The following is a 19,746-nucleotide window of genomic DNA, read 5'->3' as shown; positions in this document are numbered from 1 at the left end:
AAAATGCAATCTCCCTAAATCCCAATCTGCGTCTGAGGATAAAGATGGATCATGGTGTCAATGAGCACTGACTCCAGATAGAAGACAGACTGGGGATAGTGGCATGTAGAGAACAACAATTCAGACAGCCACTCCTCAGGGTCACCTCCATCCAGTCCTGCTCCTCTGGAGAGAAAAAGAGGACTTGTCATTGTCCCCTTCAGCTGCTAATGACTAAAGCAGTGTGGAATGCCTTAGTTTTGTGGCTTCCTGTGCAAGTGATTTGGCAGGTATTTGTCAGAGAGCCTGCTCCTTCTCTAGTGATGGCCATTTGCCTTTCCTATTACAGGATCTTGAAAAATACAATTGGTAAATTTGAAGTTTATGGAACATAATATTGGTGTCTACTACCATCTGGTGGCCAATATACTCTAGTTTGGTAGTGGCAAAAATGAATGCCAATGGACACTGAGTGTACAAAACATTAAGAACACCTGAATCCAGCTATTATCCATAAAATAAAAGTAGTAATTTAGCAGACACTCTTATTCAGAGCAACTTACTAGAGCAATTCGGGTTAAGTGCCTTGCTCAAGGGCACATTGAATGATTCAACCTAGTTGACTTGTGGAATCTAACCAGCGACCTTTCAGTTACTGTCCAAATGCTCTTAACCGCTAGGCTACCTGCCGCCCCATCCAAATTTGCAGTAGACAATTTGCATATCATATCACTTGTGCCTGTCACGAGCTCATTTAGCATTATATTGACTGTAACACATAACTAGCTGACGATCAGACTACCATCACCCAATAATTAAGTCCTGGTTCATCATTCTTTCACTGTCCATTTAAGTGAGGAGTTGGTGTCATGAGGAGTTGGTGTGACTAAATGGAGAATTACAATGCAGAGGATCAGAGTGCTGTGTAATAATCATCAACACCAAAACCTGCAGGCTCTCCTTCACCGCAGCCAACGTGAGTAAAACATTTAAACGTGTTAACCATCGCAAGGCTGCAGGCACAGACGGCATCCCCAGCCGCGTCCTCAGAGCATGCGCAGACCAGCTGGCTGGTGTGTTTACGGACATATTCAATCAATTCCTATCCCAGTCTGCCACCATTGTTCATGTTCCCAAGAAAGCTAAGGTAACTGAGCTAAACGACTATCACCCCGTAGCACTCACCTCCGTTATCAGGGCGGCAGTGGTTAGAGCGTTGGACTAGTAACCGAAAGGTTGCAAGATCACATCCCCGAGCTGACAAGGGGGATGTCGTTCTGCCCCTGAACAAGGCAGTTCCTAGGCCATCATTCTGATGCAAGGGCATTAGCGTAGGACAGACACTGTTTGTCCTACTGTATGTAGGACAAACAGTGTTTTCTCAACAAGTCAGTCTTCAAAAACAAATGTGGTCTAAAGACCCCCTAAAAAGTCAGACAGCTCTCTCATCAGCAATCCAATTAGTTTGTCATCAATTACATTATAAATATGTTTTATTGGCCTAAACTTCCACCTGGATAAGGACTACCTTTGGCCAGCTACACGTTTAAAATTCTAGTGACAATATCCTAGTGACTGTTTATTGTCACCACACAGAAAGACTGCTGTGACAAAATATTTTAAAGTTGTCTAAGTGATTTATTTATTTATTTCTATATTTTGGTGTTCTAACCTCCGCCCCTCAACTGAGCACGCACTGGATGTTGGGATTCTGCAGGCTCGGGAAAACGCCATCTTTAAACCCCAGAAGAAATCACAGTTGAGCGCCGGGGAACAACGACACACTGTGCTTGCGTTGGGTTACAATTTTGCGGGCATCATCATGATCAGTTTGTTGACCAGCGAAACAAATAAGCAACTAATTGAAAGAACTGTAAATACTCAACCAGGCCACGTTGTATGGTCTTAAAATTGTACTATCAGAAGGCTAACATCAACAACAATACTAGCTAGACTGAAAGACAACGGACGAGTAATCAAGGCGTTGTTATTGCTTGTTTCCATTGGTGGCTTGTTAGCTAGCTTGCTAACCTGTCTTGAAGGCGGTTTGACATTCACATTACGTTGTTTTAAAAGGCTTGATTTGGGACTCGACTGTGTGGCTGCAGTTTTAGTCCCGACTTCACTCCTCCCCAGCGGCCCAGCCGGAGATGCGTGGAAGATGTCGGTTTCGGGGCTGAAGGCCGAACTGAAGTTTCTAGAGTCCATTTTTGATCCAAACCACGAACGATTCAGAATTATTGACTGGAAGCCGGATGAGCTAAACTGTCAGTTTAATGTGACTGGAGAAAAACTGTTGATTATACATTGCAACATTACGGTAAGTAGGGAAACGAGGCGACATGGCTGGCTTAGTACGTTAGCTAGCTAACGCGGTAACTAGTTACAGTAGGTTAGCTCAGAACACGCAGTGTTTTAGCCTGGCGGCGCGGGACAGGCGAACGGACAGGTGGTTAAAGAAACACTCAGCAAATTCTGGCCGGTCGAACGTTAGCCAGCTATCATTTTGCTATGCAATGTTTTTGTTTGTGACTTTTGTTTATACTTCTAACGTTAGTAGGAGTCCCAATATTTGCATGTTAGCAAGCTAGCTAACGGTAGCTGACTTGTTTCTAATATAGTAACTTAGTATGAGTAAATATTTGCATATTACTATTATAGGTTACGTACTTAACGTTAGCTAGCTAAAAATAATGAGAGACAGGCAAGTCTGTTGATTTTAGCCAAAGAGTTATCCTGAAACTGGCATGACATTATGCTAGGGCCTAGGCTAGGCACGCTTTCTGCGTCACTGATGAACATTGTTAACGTTAGCTATATACACTTCCGCATTTTCGAACGTTAGTTGATTGTCTAACAAGTTCGCTAGCAAATGTAGTGATTGTTGTAATAGCATGCTTCATGATCAACGCAATAACGTTTAGCCCGTCAGTTGTCACTGATAACTAAGTTAGCTATACTCATGACGTCAGTAAATAATTGCTAGCTAGCATGATTCAAAAGCATCACTTGTCAAACAGCTTCTGGCCTTGTCAAAAGACCGTGGTCTGCCAGCTCAGCTTTTAGCTAGCTGTATGCTGTTGGTTTGTATTTTCCAATTTGCTACATTCGTTTGACCAGCATACTGATTGAATTCAGTGATCTTAACGTTACTTGGCTAGTTAACATTCTATAAGGAATGTGAAATGGCCACCATCACATTAATTTAGCTTCCGGTAATGTTAAGTAGTAATCATATTTCTTTTGTTTCTATAAAATGACTTGAGATTTCCTAGATTTATGATTCAGACACATACCAATGTCACACTCCTGTTTAATTTCAATGTTATTGTTCCAAACAATTATCACATTTCTCAGCATTATAATGCAGATTTATTTTTGTTTTGTTTCTCCTCATTGAAACCCATGTGTCACAGGAATCGTACCCCTCCACACCTCCAATCTGGTTTGTGGACTCTGATGACCCGAGCCTGACACAAGTGTTGGAGCGCCTGGAGGATGTCAGAAAGGGCAGCACCCTGGTAATATCTCAGCCCTGCAACTAGTATAACTAACAGTTGATGGTGGAGTGTATTCTTCTGAACATTTTGCATCTTATTTTATGCTTAGTAACATCTATCTATTCTGTGCTATTTCATCACAAGCACTTGGTTGAGCCTAGACTTATAGCAGAGCCAGCAGATCCGACCCTGTTGCTTACAGAAGTACTAGGGTCAGACAGCATTCCTGTGTAGATTAAGACTGCAGAGCCGTCGCGGGATATGGTTTGGAAAACATATTTCAATCCAGGGATGAGAAATGCGTTGTACTCTTAATTCTCCTATTATCCCAAAAGTTTCACAGAGAAGATTGAACGACTGTCCTTTTCGTCCTCATGCAAAAACAGCTGTAGCTCAGCAGGAGCATTCTCTGTGCATGATGTCACAACACCGGCCTGCTGAGCCAAGCCATCAAACGAAGGCAGATTATTGTGGCACTAAATCATTATTTGACACTATTTCAATCCCAGCCTTTGATATAGTATGTGAATGCTTTGGAAGGAGACTTCCCATTGTTCAGATAATGAAACCTGATTATGACAATATATATGAAGTATTTGTTTACAATTTTGTCGTTTAGCATATGCTCGTATCCAAACTAAAACAACCATATTATAATACATATAGTAATCAAATAAACTTCAACTAAGTGTTATACGGAGCAGGAGAAACATGTTGTTTTCACATCTCTTCTAATGACTAATTAACCATACCTGTATTGGTGTTGTTGGGTAAAGCAGTTCTGATAGGAAAGTTGAGTGACAGCTGGGTAATTGTATACTGCTGTTCCAACCTGTCTTGGAGGTTAAAGGGAGATGAATGTCAGACCAATTCAGAGAGGTACTTTGCTGCAGGACAGGTTCTCTGCCTGTTTCCTCTTGTCTTAGTTTCAGCTGTTAGGCAGATGAGGTTTTGAAGTCACCCTCATGTCACTCAAACATCATAGGACAGCCCTCTGTCATGTTTTGGTATGAGTGTCGAGAGTGCCTCTCTGTGGAACCGGAGGGATGAGTTTTATTGACAGACACACTGCCACAGTGTGGTGTGTTTCGACCATGATTGTTTGTTGGTGATGTGGACCCCAAGGAACTTGACTCTCGACCCGAGTCACTACAGCCCCGTCGTTGTTAATGGGGGCCTGTTCGGCTTTCCTTTTCCTGTAGTCCACAATCAGCTTCTTTGTCTTGCTCACATTGAGGGAAAGGTTGTTGTCCTGGCACCACACTGCCAGGTCTCTGACCTCCACCCTATAGGCTGTTTCATCGTTGTTGGTGATCAGGCCTACCATTGTTGTCGTCAGCAAACTTAATGATGGTGTTGGAGTCGTGTTTGGCCACGCAGGCATGGGTGAACAGGGAGTACAGGAGGGGACTGAGCACACACACCTGAGGGGCCCCAGTGTTGAGGATCAGTGTAGTAGACGTGTTGTTGCCTACCCTTACCACCTGGGGGCGGCCCGTCAGGAAGTCCAGGATCCAGTTGCAGAGGGAGGTGTTTAGTCCCAGGGTCCTTAGCTTAGTGATGAGCTTTGTGTTGAATGCTGAGCTGTAGTCAATGAACAGCATTCTCACATAGATTTTCCTTTTGTTCAGGTGTGAAAGGGCAGTGTGGAGTGCTATTGAGATTGTGTCATCTATGGGTCTGTTGGGGTAGTATGTGAATTGGAGTTTAACCTATGGTATCTGGGAGAATGCTGTTGAAGTGAGCCATGACCAGCCTGTCAAAGCATTTCATGGCTATCGACGTGAGTGCTAAGGGGCAGTAATCATTTAGGCAGGTTACCTTCGCTTTCTTAAGCACAGGGACTATGGTGGTCTGCTTGAAACATGTAGGCATTACAGACTCCGTCAGGGGGAGTTTGAAAATGTCAGTGAAGACATTTGCCAGTTGGTCTGCACATGCTTTGAGTACACATCCTCGTAATCTGTCTGGCCCCGCGGCTTTGTGAACGTTGACCTGTTTGAAGGTCTTGCTCACATCGGCTACTGAGAGTGTTATCTCACAGTCATCCAGAACAGCTGGTGCTCTCATGCATGCTTCAGTATTGCTTGACTCAAAGCTAGCATTAAAGGCATTTAGCTCGTCTGGTAGACTCACATCACTGGGCAGCTCGCGGCTGGGTTGTATTTGTAGTCCGTAATAGTTTTCAAGCCCTGTCACATCCTACGAGTGTCAGAGCCGGTGTAGTAGGATTCATTCTTAATCCTGTATTGACGCTTTGCTTGTTTGATGGTTCGTCTGAGGGCATAGCAGGATTTCTTACAAGTGTCCGGATTAGTGTCCTGCTTCTTGAAAGCGGCAGCTCTCGCCTTTAGCTCAATGCGGATGTTTCCTGTTATCCATGGCTTCTGGTTGGGATATGTACGTACGGTCACTGTTGGGATGATATCGTCGATGAACTTGAGGTGGTATACTCCTCAATGCCTTCTTATGAATCCCGGAACGTATTCCAGTCTCTCCTAGCAAAATAAGATGACTTTTGAGATCACCATTTTTGTGCCAAGCAGTTCTCCAGAGTTTCCCCTATATTTATTTTGCAGCGGAGACTTACTTGGCATTTAAACCCTTTTTCTACTTACCCAGAGTCTGATGAATTCATGGATACCATTTTTTTTTTGTATCTCTGCATGCAGTTTGAAGGAAGTTGCTGACCTGTGTTAGTGCAAATGCTAGTTAGCAGTGGTTTGCGACACTACCTTCAATTTCCTTCAAACTGCACATGAGTTCATCTGACCCTGGGTAAGTAGAATAAGTGCAAGATTTGGCAATTAAGCCCTATCCCTTTAAAGATCTGCTCTGATGACTAGCCTAAGTATTTTTTTATACGTCTCACTTCGGGCTGTATGTGTCAAAGTGCAGTTCATACATGCATCATTTATGACAAGAATTACTGTCTTTCGCTCAATTAGCCTACAGTTTGTGTTGCGGTGGTGGAGGTAGTATCTTTGGGCCAGTCTTCAAAATCGAATCAAATTTTATTAGCCACATGCGCCGAATACAACAGGTATCTCACCTTACAGTGAGATGCTTACTTACGAGCCCCTAACCAACAATGGAGTTTTAAAAAACCCAGATAAGAATAAGAAATAAAAGTAACAAGTATTTGAAGAGCAGCAGTAAAATAACAATAGCGCGACTATGTACAGGGGGGTACCGGTACAGAGTCAATGTGCGAGGGCACCGTTTAGTTGATGTAATATGTACATGTAGGTAGAGTTTTTAAAGTGACTATGCATAGATAATAACAGAGAGTAAGAGGGGTGCAATGCAAATAGTCTGGTTAGCCATTTGATTATGTGTTCAGGAGTCTCATGGCTTATGGGTAGAAGCTTCTTGGAACAAGACTTGGCGCTCCGGTACCGCTTGCTGTGCAGTAGCAGAGAGAACAGTTGTCATACCAGGCAGTGATGCTCTCGATGTTGCAGCTGTAGAACCTTTTGAGGTTCTGATGACCCATGCCAAATATTTTCAGTCTCCTGGGGGGGAATAGGTTTTGTCGTGCCCTCTTGCGAGCACGGGGTAGCCTAATCTTAGTTTTTTAAATTACGATAGGCTATCCTTAATCGATGACCCTTTTCAGACCTAATGGAATGTGGTCCCTTGAAAGAGCTACAGCTTGTTTGTCTGTCTATTAGGGTAGGCTACACTTACGGATTTTTAAATGCCGACACAAAACCTTTTCTGGAGATATGAATGGGCATTTTACTTATCTGTAAAGGAATAAGGCTTCTGAAGTTTGATTAACATCCATTACTAGGCAACCAGAACTATCAATTAAACAATCTGGAGCTGCTACCTGCGTGGTGACCAATCTCTCCTAAAAAAGTACTTTAAAGTTTGTTAAATACCGTGACGTACCTAGACCTTTAGTAGAAATTAAACACATCTATCAACCATACTATAATAAAAAAAAAACATGTAAACACAGCAGCACATCAATCAGCGATGTTTGTCGTTAGGGAAAAAAATCAGAAAATGTTATGCCGGAGCAGAAGTTACCAATTGTCAACTACTGCTATGTTACCGTAGCTGTGTTCTAAGTCTGTAAGGGGTTGCGGTAGATACATTCATTGCCTGGCCCTAGGAGTCATGCATATGTAATAGGGCTGTTATTATGCATTGTAAATTGTGGGATTTTATGACTTTCTGGTAAGAAATAAATAATTGCAGGTTTTAAACGTTAAGGAAAATTGTCCATTTGTCACACACCTAGTGCACTTATATGCACATGTGTGACACGGTACGCACCTTTCAGGAACCATTTGTTGCTCGTGAGCTCTACTTTGTGTATTCAAAAGTCCTGGGGAGTCTCTTTTTAAGATCAGCATTACAAGGTATATTTATTGCAAATAGAGTGAGCAGTGGCGCAAATGAGAGCCATGAGCACACAGCCACTGCCTGCTCCTCTCCCTACAATGCAGTGGTGCGATCCCTTCTATATCAAATGGTGTCAACATTTTCATTCTTTTTGGAGTAGAATGTATTTTTGAAAAGTCATCACAAGTGACCACTTTTATTGATTTTATTTAACCTTTAAGTAGGCAAGTCAGTTAAGAACAAATTCTTATTTTACAATGATGCGTAAACCCTCCCCTAACCCGGACGACACTGGGCCATTGTGCACCTCACTATGAGACTCCCGATCACGGCCGGTTGTGATACAGCCCGGGATCGAACCTGGGTCTGTAGTGACGTCTCTAGCACTGAGATGCAGTGCCTTAGACCGCTGCGACCTTCGAAGCCCTTCTCAGTCTTTCTACCCGAAAAATATCTCGGGGAGGCATGCCCCCAGACTCCACCAGCAAAGAGCAACCCCCCCCCCTTTTCCACTGCTGAAAGAAATCTTAGGGGAAACACTGAGTTCTCTGTAGGCTAGATCGGCTTATGTAGCTACATTCTTTAACTTAGCCTACTTAATCACACTGCATGCTCTGTTTGTAGCCCACCAGATCTGCATTTTATTGTACTTTTATCAAAGATATCTGTGGTGTTTTATATTTTCTCTGTTAATGCACCATATTTTCTCTGTTAATGCACCATGCATTATACAACATTTTCACTATGTATGGACCAGGCCTACATTCAGTAGAATATATTTCTTCTATAGCAATACTGAGAAGCTTGCAGTGGTACACATTTCTGCACTAAGTTACTGTTGCTAAGGTGTCTGACATTCCCTGACACAATCTTACCTTTCACGTGGTCTCTGAAGGTGTGCCGTGGTGAAGGTACAATGCAGTGAATAAGTATTTGGCCCCTTTCTGATTTTCTGTTTTTGCATATTTTCTTACACTGAAGGTTATCAGATCTTCAATCAAAACCTAATATAAGATCAAGGGAAGTTGTGTTCAAATAACCATTTTATAATTATTTAATACATTTATTCCACATCCAATGCCCTGTGTGGAGAAATTATTTTTCCTTGTTGTTCCTCCTGCAATGACTGCAACCAACAACCACAGGAAGCATTTGATCAGTCTCTCGCATCAAACTTTGCCCCGCGCTTTTATGTAGAACTGCTTTAACTCAGCGACCTTTGTGGGTTTAAGTCTGCACTTTGACTAGGCCATTCCAAAATGTACAATTTTGTTGCTTTTCAGCCATTCTGATGTAGATTTCCAGTTTTCTGGTGAAAACCGAACACTGCATTCCACAATAAGAACCTCATAACAATGATCAAGTGTGGTGGTAGTGTGTTGGTTTGGGGATACTTTGCTCCCTCAGGACCTGGATGACTTGCAATCATTGAAGGAACCATGAATTTTGGTCTGTATCGTCTGAGCATAAGCTGAAGTGCAGCTGGTTTATACAGCAAAACGCAGTCAAGTCTACATCAGAATGGATGAAAAAAAAATCTCTCTCTATATATATATAGATAGATATAGATATAGAGATATAGATAGATAGATAGATAGATATAGCTTTGAAATGGCCTAGTCAAAGTCCAGATCTGAACCCGATTGAGATGTTATGGCAGGACCTGAAACGAGCAGTTCATGCTCAAACCCACATGTCGCTGAGTTAAATCATTTTTAGATGGAGTGGGTGAAAATTCCTCCACAGCGAAGTGAGAGACTGATCAACAACGACTACAGGAAGTGTTTGGTTGCAGTCATTGCAGCTAAAGGTGGCACAACCAGTTATTGAGTGTAAGGGGGAAGTTACTTTTTAACACGGGCATTGGGTGTTGCATAACTTTTGTTATATAAATTCAATAAGTATCTCATTTGTTTTATTTGTTCACTCAGGTTCCCTTTATCTAATATTCGGTTTTGGTTGAAGATCTGATTAGCATTCGTTGTAAAAAATCAGAAAGGGGACAAATCCTTTTTCACGGCAATGTATCTCTGACATGTCTGTGCTGTGTTATCTAGTGCTGCTGCCTGTGCTCCCCAACTCAAACTGTGCCTGCTGGTACTGTCCCTCGGTCCCCCAGCTCCTGCAGCAGCTAAAGCGGCTCATCTGTGACCTCTGTCGGCTGTACAACCTGCCCCAGCACCCAGATGTAGAGATGCTGGACCAGCCCCTCCCTGCCGGCCCTGTAGGACAAGACCGAAAGGTAAGGACGCCTAATGTCCACTCAAAATGTTTTCTGCTTTTCAAGTACTGCTAGGCCTGTATATTTTTCCGTTGGATGGCATTGAAGTAAAAAATAACCATAGAGGCTTTTTCATGAAAACCATCTCCTTTCACATACCTGAAGTGAGTCATGTGCCTAATCCCTTTGTTTAATTTTATTGTCGGAAGCTACCAAGGAGATTGAAGACACTTAGCTAATGAAAGGGTTTAAAAACCTGCATGAAGAACCTAATACAGTCCTGAAACCGTCCATCAGCACAGACATTAATGATTAGTACAGAGTCCCAGGGATGGAATCAATATACTCTTCCTGTGGGAGGGGACAGTGTGTGGTGCTAGCATAATTTGCCTCGTAACCAATGAACAGACAACCAAAGGCTACGGTTGTGGCAGGTAGCTTAGTGGTTAGAGCGTTGGACTAGTAACCCGAAGGTTGCAAGATTGAATCCCCGAGCTGACATGGTAAAAAAAAAAAATCTGTTCTGCCCCTGAACAAGGCAGTTAACCCACTGTTCTTAGCCGTAATTGAAAATAAGAATTTGTTCTTAACTGACTTGCCTAGTTAAATAAAGGTAAAATAAATGTAAAAAATAGTCTACCTAGTCATTAGAATAACTGAAGCAGAGGTTGAATGTTAAATAGTAGCTGCCTGTACAGTAGAGGAATGTTGTTTCTGACTACGCAGAAACTCGCTTACTGGTTTTGCACATTTCGGAACATTCCTACAAATATCTCTACCGTTTTTTTTGTTAGACTATAGGCCTACATCTAACTTGCTAAAGCAATTGGCGTCACTGAGTATGGCATGTTAGGAACGAGATTGAACTGTCTGAACTCTTTCTCTCTGTTGCGTTTCTTTAGCATGGGGTCACAGACGAGGTCACGTCCGAAGAGGAGGAAGAAGAGGAAATGGGAGAGGTCCTTATCCGTTTTCAAATAAATGTCATTACATATCGCGCTGCACATTACCATGCTAATTTGAGCTGAGCCATGCTGGATGACAAGCTCGACTAGATAGTCAATACCAATCACACATATTTGAAGTGTTAACTTGAAGTAAAACATGTCTTCTAATGCTCTTATCTTGTCGTTGTGCCAGCAGGACATTGAAGACCTGGACCACTATGAGATGAAAGAGGAGGAGCCAGTAGATGGGAAGAAGTCTGAGGATGACGGCATCGAGAAGGAGAACCTGGCCATCCTGGAGAAGATTCGCAAGAACCAGAGGCAGGACCACTTGAACGTAAGTGCGCATTCGGTAAGGTGACATTTTATACGCTTTTGGGGGATGCATGGGGAATATATCTGTCGTTAGACCTAGAACAGTTTACTGTACCCAGCACTGTTTCACTGGGATGTCTAGAGTGACCCTTTATGATATAGCCAATGTGCATGCATCTAACCAGTTTCAGGTGGTTCTGAATGGAATCTATTTTCCATTTTGTTTTCCGTCAGTGTTTTACTCTGAGAGAATTTCTTACCAATGCAGTACACCCATATTATGCTGTTTAGGACTGTATTTGTAAACTAGGACATGATCGACATGGATTGCGTAGACTAAATGACAGTAATTAGTCATTCTGATAGTAATCATGTTATCTAACATTTACCCATGGCTCTCTTAATTGTTGATTTAGAATACAGCTGTTTCCCCTAAGGTCTGTGAGCAGCTCTGAGAGACTTATAAATGAGATACTCTTCTCTCATCCTCCACCGTCCCTACTGCATTCAATGGCTCAGCTCTTCAAATCTATCATTATCGCAGATGAGAGCCTTGCTATGGAACCTGTGACATTCTCCCCATATACTGTAGCAAACTGTATACTGCCAGTTAGTTCTGAAGCATTTTGTCTCCATGCTGATCAATAACTGTTCATTTCTAGGAGTTTGTAGACTTTATCTAAATGCAGAGAGCTATTAGCATATTTGAGCTTGGCCTGTAAACATTTGATTTAATCGTTGCCGTCGGTGTCTATGTGCATTATTACCCCCAATCGTTGAATGTGCTGTATGTTTGGGTATCGGTGTATTACCCTGTGTGTATTGTGTGTTGCAGGGTGCGGTGTCTGGTTCAGTGCAGGCCTCAGACCGCCTCATGAAGGAGCTCCGGGAGATATACCGGTCCCAGAGTTACAAGATGGGTACGTACTTCACTGCGGCAGTGCTAGAAAGCTCTTCAGATATGTTGCAATAAAAAAATTGACAGTTTGATTCCGAATGTCACTTACCAGACTCTGCATTCTCTTCCAGGTATCTATTCAGTGGAGCTGGTCAATGACAGCCTGTATGAATGGCACGTCAAGCTGAGAACGTAAGTAACTAAAGAGGGCGGTTATACTGTGGTTAAGACTGGAGGAGTTAACCGGAAGGCTGGATCTCAGGATGAGGGTGGATAATGCCTTATCGCATTCACTGCTCTTTCGGCACTAGGCCTATTTACCATAGGAGTACTGTATAATTCTAGCATGTGGCAGATGTATAATGATGCGCTCTATTTGCTCAACAGCGTAGATCCAGACAGTCCCCTACACAGTGACCTGCAGGTTTTAAAGGAAAAGGAGGGAATGGATTACATTCTGCTAAACTTCTCATATAAAGTAAGTACCAATGCTGATACTAGAAAGCAGAGACAGTTTGGTAGTGTTGGCTGTTCTCATTTTAATGCTATTTTGTTTTCTACCTGCAGGATAATTTCCCCTTTGATCCACCATTTGTACGGGTGGCTTCTCCTGTGCTGTCTGGAGGGTGAGTTCAGTTCACTGCGTATGAGGGGGATGGTTTTGTTTTTACTGCGGTGTTTCCACTGTGACGGAGTTGCTCCCCTCACTTAATCATGACGGAAGGGCGGTCTCTTCTGGTCTAGACATTGTCAGCAGCCAGTGAAAATCTGAATGTCAGAAGTGGCAGTTTAGCTAAAAGGAGATCATCTGTGCTTGTGGATAAGAGATTTATTTTGGTGTTTTGATCACCTTTTTATATCTACATATTCTAATATTTTTCTTTCACCTGCTGTCTTTAAGTTATGTTCTTGGAGGGGGTGCCCTGTGCATGGAGCTTCTCACAAAACAGGTATGTTTTTATGCCACAATGTCAGTTCAAAACTTGTCCACTGTTATTTTACAGTGGAGGTAAATGCTAGTGCATTGATGATGTATCGCCACTTGATTTCAGGGCTGGAGCAGTGCCTATTCCATAGAGTCTGTAATCATGCAGATCAACGCCACTTTAGTCAAGGGAAAAGCCAGAGTGCAGTTTGGAGCCAATAAGGTAAGCATTGTTTGTTTAAGGGGGCAGAGAGCTTTGAAATGTGTTAACATGATGCATACTACAGGGTGTATTGACATGGTTTTCTGACATGGATAAAGGGGTGAGCTGTGTATCTGTAAGCCCCCAGCACTTCATTTAAACAGGACGTTGTTACTTAGCGCCGCTGGGACAGTGCGGTGCTGCTCATCTCTTAATGCTGACGCTTCACATCAGTCCACTTCATGCTGTCATTTCTCTCCCTCTTCTCTCAGCACAGTCACACTAATCTGGCTCTGGGATCCCAGTAGAATTCGGAGCAGACCAAATGACAGGGATATTTATAGACAAGCTGCAGTTTCAAGGAATCTTGGGCCCTGCTGTATGAGAATCTGTTCTTTTAAAAGTTAGGATCTAACCTTGTACACCATAGACCTGATACTTGGCTATGTTGATTTCAAATCTTGTCTAATGAAAGTGTTTATCATATCTGTCCTGAGGTTACTAAAGTTGGGTAGGTATGGTTAATAAAATGCCAGAAATGTACCTATTAATCAAAAACATAAGAATACCAATCTTTCTGTTACTGGGTTGATAAGACTGACTTTTTTTATAAGAGCCAGTTCCACTCTGAAGCTGAATTTTATTACACCCACACTGGAGAAAATAGACCCGGCTCCTCAGATCCCCACACGGTTCAACACGCTATTTATTATGGTGCGATTAATGGTCACCCGCGGTGCGTGCAAACGTAGCATGATAACAGATCGAGCGGCAAAATTCTCTGGGGGAAGCTGATGGAAAGGCATCCACCGTGCAGTCAGACTTCATCAAACTAATTCACTTGTACGTGATGGTGCTTAGTCCTGAGCCTTTACACTGCTTGGGGCATTCATAACCACAAGTTTGATATAGGCACTGTTTTTGTTTCAGAACCAATACAATCTTGCCAGAGCACAGCAGTCATACAAATCCCTGGTCCAGATCCATGAAAAGAACGGTGAGTGTTGCTATGTCCAGTTACACATCTTCTATCCTGTTTGACCTTGAGATTACATCCCTCCATACAGCAGTCAGTGGTTGGGAAAATACAGTGTATATATACAAAGTATGTGGACACCCCTTTTAAATGAGTAGATTTGGCTATTTCAACCACACCCGTTGTTGACAGGTGTATAAAATCAAGCACGCAACCATGCAAGCTCCATAGACTAACCTTGTCAGTAGAATGGCCTTACTGAAGAGCTCTGTGGCTTTCAACGTGGCACTGTTATAGGATGCCACCTTTCCAACACGTCAGTTTGTCAAATGCCCCAGTCAACTGTTAGTGCTGTTTTTGTGAAGTGGAAACGTCTAGGCGCAACATCGGCTCAGTTTTCACGCCACACAAGCTCACAGAATGGGACTGCCGAGTGCTGAAGTGCGTAGTGTGTTAACATTGTCTATCCTCGGTTGCAACACTCACTACAGAGTTCCAAACTGCCTCTGGAAGCAACGTCAGCACAATAACTGTTTGTCGGGAGCTTCATGAAAGGGGTTTCCATGACCGAGCAGCTGCACACCAGCCTAAGATCCCCATGTGCATCGCCAAGCGTCGGCTGGAGTGGTGAAAAGCTTGCCGCTATTGGACTCTGGAGTGATGAATCACACTTCCAACTGGCAGTCCGACGGACAAATCTGGTTTTTGGCGGATGCCAGGAGAACGCTACCCGCCCGAATGCATAGTGTCAACTGTAAAGTTTAGGGAAGGAGGAATAATTGTCTGTCTGTGTTATTCATGGTTCGGGTCCGTTAGTTCCAGTGAAGGGAAATCTTAACGCTACAGCATACAATGACTTGCTAGATGATTCTGCCTGACATCACTAATGCTCTTGTGGCTGAATGGAAGCAAGTCCCAGCAGCTGTTCCAACATCTAGTGGAACACCTTCCCAGAAGGTTGGAGGCTGTTATAGTATCAAAGGGGGAACCAACTCCATATTAATGCCCATGATTTTGGAATGCAATGTTTGACGAGCAGGTGTCCACATACTTTTGGTCATGTAGTGTATTGCAAGTTCCAATAGGGTTTCATATCGCAGCTACAGTGATTTGTTCTTGGGTCAAGATAAAATGCATTCAACTCTTTGATCAATCCTACTGTCCAGGATGAACTGATTGTGTTTTATCCAGTATAACTGAGTGTACTGTCTCTTGTCTGATCCTTGTAGGCTGGTACACTCCCCCTAAGGAGGATGGTTAAGAGGACCGTTGCCATGCCTCCACTGGGACCACATGTCTTAGGAGCACCCCCCCGCCCTTACTTTTATTTTCCCTCTCTAACTGGAGTTTGTTTTCATTGGGAGTTTGATCCCCATTCTGTTACCATGAGAACCAACCAACCAATGGTTAAAACCCCTCGCTGACCAACCACCTTATCCACTTTGCAATAGGGGATCCACCCTCTCGCTATTTATCTTTCTCTCACTTGTGCAATCGCTCCCTCTGTGTTCTTCCTCTGTTACAATCTCACCCCTAATCCCCTGAGCATTGAATTAGCTCCACATCTTGTGCAACTCCCTTAAATCCTACTCCGGGCAAGCAAAGAAGAGCTTACTTACTGCCTGTGATTTCGGGTCAAGGTTGAGGCATGGCTTTTGCTAGTGACTGAAGCCCTCCGTCAGTCGCATGACGGGCTGAGATTCTCCGGCCACAGACTGGAACAGAGAATGACAGGTGACATTCCCCTTGTGACAGTGGAGGCTGGGATGGACAATGACACGCTGGTAGTGGGAATGAGCACCACCTCACTCCCCATGGATGGCCTCTGTCATATCTGTGCTTGTGTATCTATCTGTATATTGCCAAGATTCCTCCTTCTGGAATAACATGTCCTCCTAAAGCTAGCTTCCTTAAACAACGCCTGGTCTACAAAAGCCAAAGACCCTGAATGGAGAGAGGAGAGCTAAAAAACTCCTGACCAATGTGGGACTGAGACGGCTTAATGGAGGATATCCTGTTGAGCACAAGAGGTGGAGGCCGCCTCCACCCAGCCCAATCTCTCAGGCTGCTTTTGGAAATATGACCAGGCTTAGCAAAGGCAGGTTGGATTGAATCACTGTAATGTAGTTGAATTGAACTCCATGTAAAACTTGTAAAGTTGATTGAATTGTTTTTAACGTACATTTGTGTGGGTTTTGTGGTTCGAGCGGGCGGAGACTGGGGGCATCAATTTCTCAAGGTGTATTTCAGATGTAGGATAACAAAGCATTTGCTTCATGGATACTCTTGCAGAAGTTAAAAGGAACACCTTTAAACCATGTTTTTATGTTAGCATAATGACTACTATTGTTTTTTGTTTTCCTGTATAAATTGAAATACTTTTATTTGTGGTTTCATATGTTCAAAAGTGACACACCATTCCTTTTACTCAATGACACAGTGGTGGTTTTTGGGCTTTCCAAATATGCTGGCTAATTTCCCCGGTGACCCAAACTTGATGAACCTTTCAGTAAGGCTCTGCACACAATCATTGAGGTAATATGTACCCACAATAATTTGAAAACGGCTCAGTGCAGTCCCCTGCCTAATTTGAATCCATGGTCTAACTAGCTTGTTCACACTCCCAGATCGCCCGTCCATGGTCTAACTAGCTTGTTCACACTCCCAGATCGCCCATCCATGGTCTAACTAGCTTGTTCACACTCCCAGATCGCCCATCCATGGTCTAACTAGCTTGTTCACACTCCCAGATCGCCCGTCCATGGTCTAACTAGCTTGTTCACACTCCCAGATCGCCCATCCATGGTCTAACTAGCTTGTTCACACTCCCAGATCGCCCGTCCATGGTCTAACTAGCTTGTTCACACTCCCAGATCGCCCATCCATGGTCTAACTAGCTTGTTCACACTCCCAGATCGCCCGTCCATGGTCTAACTAGCTTGTTCACACTCCCAGATCGCCCATCCATGGTCTAACTAGCTTGTTCACATTCCCAGATCGCCCATCCATGCCTCGGCTGCAGTGGACTTCACTTCATACCACATGCTCAATAATCAAATATTTGTTGATTAAAAAAAATATTTTCAGGTCTGACTGTAAGATGTGTGTAGTAATGCCTTCAACAAAAGACAGGCCCACTCATTTCCATCCTTTGCCTCCCCTCTCTGGTACCTTGTTTTCTATCTGATTATTCACTTATGACCTCATGATCTTGGTTGTCAGTGATGGAAGGAACTTTTTCAGGGGAACCCCTAACTCATGACCATCCTCAGCACTGTCAAACCTGGAGCATGCCAAGTCTTAGCTATTTGAGTAATATGCAGAATATTGTGTGACGCATTTGATTTAATGTTATTGCACACATTAATGGTTTCTTTTTGTGTGGGTATTATCCACGTTGTTAGAAGTACTTTGTCGCAAAAACCAGCATAGGAACCAGCTTGTTCCTAGTAAATATTCTGCTTTTCACCCATGTGAAATATACTAATAATGTGTAATTAAGCTCCATCTACCTTGTATTTGTTGTAAAGTCAGCCACCCCACCTGTACAACACCATGCATCACGTTATGTCAAAAATGGTGGCACTGAAGACTCATTTAGAGGTTTATTACTATTCACCCAATATGGTGACTGACTTTATTACCAAATATGTCTACTACACATGGATAACCGTTGATCGTTGTCATAGCCGTTAGGTATTGGTATCAAGTGTGCCACAGCTTTCCCACATCCCTGACCTCATCGTGAACATGCCCCGGCTAGAAACTCCCTCCCTGTGTTCTCTGGAGAAGCAAACTCAGGAATACATAGCTACTGCACACTTGACTTAACAAGATGCAAGTTTTTTAGTTTTTTTTATAATTATTGTTTACTTCCAAATTTAATTTCCCCTCCTATAATTACAGTAACCATTGGCTTGCGCGCTCTCCATTTGGCTTGTCTATCTTTTTAAAGTAGTCACTGGTAAGTCTGTGGTAACAGGGTGTAGTGGAGTGATGAGGTGGGAGGGACATAGGCCCCACATATCTCATTCAATCCCTCAGATCAGTTTTGTGATGCAGAAAGGTGAACCAACGCTTTACCTCACCCATTTAAGCTCATTGTCTTGGGTCGTTGTTTCTAATCTAGGACATCATCGTGATCCTGTACCTCCTGGTTTTGTAGTGTTTTGCATGTAGATATCTCAGAAATTACTTTCACTCTAGGGACTAGGGTGTGTGTGGGGACTGGACAGTTTTGATTTGTCAGGTTGGATCATTTTATATTAGCTTGCAGAGGTCGGTAGAAGCTGTCTCTGTAAACCCCATCTCTGGGAACAGATTATTTTTTATACATTCATGTAGGACAGACTCTCACCAGATTAGTTCTAAAGGATACCAATTGCAAAAATGCTGTCTCCAACAGTTATGGGCGTCCCACCCATGTGTTAGAAGTATGAGATATAAAACTAATGGACTACTATACTATTCTGTCCACCCCAGAGCAGTACTCCAACTCTTACTGTTTAAATCACTGTGCCATCAGAGCAGACGTCAAATGGGCTTTTAACTCCGTGGAAGGCCGCATGTCTGTTCTAATGTCAGGTGTGCAGTGAATTACAGCTCTCTTATACAGATCCAGACCAGTTGTCTGACTAACAGCCCAGTGCGTTGGGAGATTTTGGTTTGAGACCTGAAACTAATTATTGGTTCCTTTTTTTTTCTGGCTTCATTTTGTGATTGGCGATTGAGCGGGTTATGAAGTTATGCACTGTTAGCATGCTTTGGTTTTATTTTGTTTTTCATTGCAAGGGTCATTTTGACCATGTACAGTAATTTGTAAACTTGCATCAAGTTTATGAATAAAGGATTTTATTAAATACTCCTGTGTACTATTTGAGATGTGATACAGAGCGGTATAAAACTTTTATATAGGACCCTCTGCTTAAAACTGAAACCAGGAATGGTGATACATTTGGCTGTTCTCTAGCTCTAACCAGAAAGACAGAGGGGAATGGATACCTAAGTCCTAAAAGCAATGCTTTGCTCTTCCATTAGCAAATGTAAATCACACAATCTGGAACACTGAGTTGGGTTTGGATGGCTCGTATGGCAATACCACTTCAGTAGATGGTGGTTTGATGACTTAAAAACATATCAGGGATATTTGGCGCAGAAAATCCATACAAATAGTTTCACTGTTAAATTTGTATTCTCTCTGGGTGCAGCAGATTACCACTAGAGGGTGCTGGAACATTGTTACAGAAATTCATTGATACAGCGCATTCTGAAATTATTCAGACCCCCTTTTTCCACATCTTGTTTCGTTACAGCCTTATTCTAAAATGGATTAAATAGTCCACCCTCCCCCATCTACACACAATACTCCATTTCAAAGCAAAAATCCGTTTTCTGAAATTTTTGCAAAACCCCATTTACATAAGTATT

At 42.9% G+C, this 19,746-nt stretch overlaps 1 protein-coding gene across 4 annotated transcripts; it reads left to right on the top strand.

Moving 5' to 3' along the window:
* The first annotated feature begins 1,662 nt into the window (after positions 1 to 1,662).
* On the top strand, positions 1,663 to 19,180 carry LOC110526341 (ubiquitin-conjugating enzyme E2 Q2). Of its 4 annotated transcripts, none has more exons than XM_021607226.3 (13): positions 1,663 to 2,299; positions 3,396 to 3,500; positions 9,955 to 10,077; positions 10,959 to 11,015; positions 11,200 to 11,340; positions 12,154 to 12,238; positions 12,348 to 12,408; positions 12,604 to 12,694; positions 12,784 to 12,842; positions 13,118 to 13,166; positions 13,269 to 13,364; positions 14,274 to 14,340; positions 15,549 to 19,180. In XM_021607226.3, exons 1-13 carry the CDS (start codon positions 2,141 to 2,143, stop codon positions 15,578 to 15,580), a joined length of 1,125 nt encoding a protein of 374 aa, XP_021462901.1. In that variant the 5' UTR covers positions 1,663 to 2,140; the 3' UTR covers positions 15,581 to 19,180. The 4 variants fall into 4 exon arrangements, with proteins under 4 accessions (XP_021462901.1, XP_021462900.1, XP_090094679.1 ...); XM_021607225.3 differs by having other exon boundaries at positions 11,200 to 11,355; XM_090238553.1 differs by lacking the exon at positions 1,663 to 2,299 and adding an exon at positions 2,333 to 2,428 and having other exon boundaries at positions 11,200 to 11,355.
* Positions 19,181 to 19,746: the final 566 nt, after the last annotated feature.

This window comes from Oncorhynchus mykiss, chromosome 6 (assembly GCF_057628025.1).
Source record: "Oncorhynchus mykiss isolate SJ-2025 chromosome 6, ASM5762802v1, whole genome shotgun sequence".
Classification (NCBI taxonomy): Eukaryota; Metazoa; Chordata; class Actinopteri; order Salmoniformes; family Salmonidae; genus Oncorhynchus; species Oncorhynchus mykiss.
This window is presented reverse-complemented; position numbering and strand designations above follow the sequence as displayed.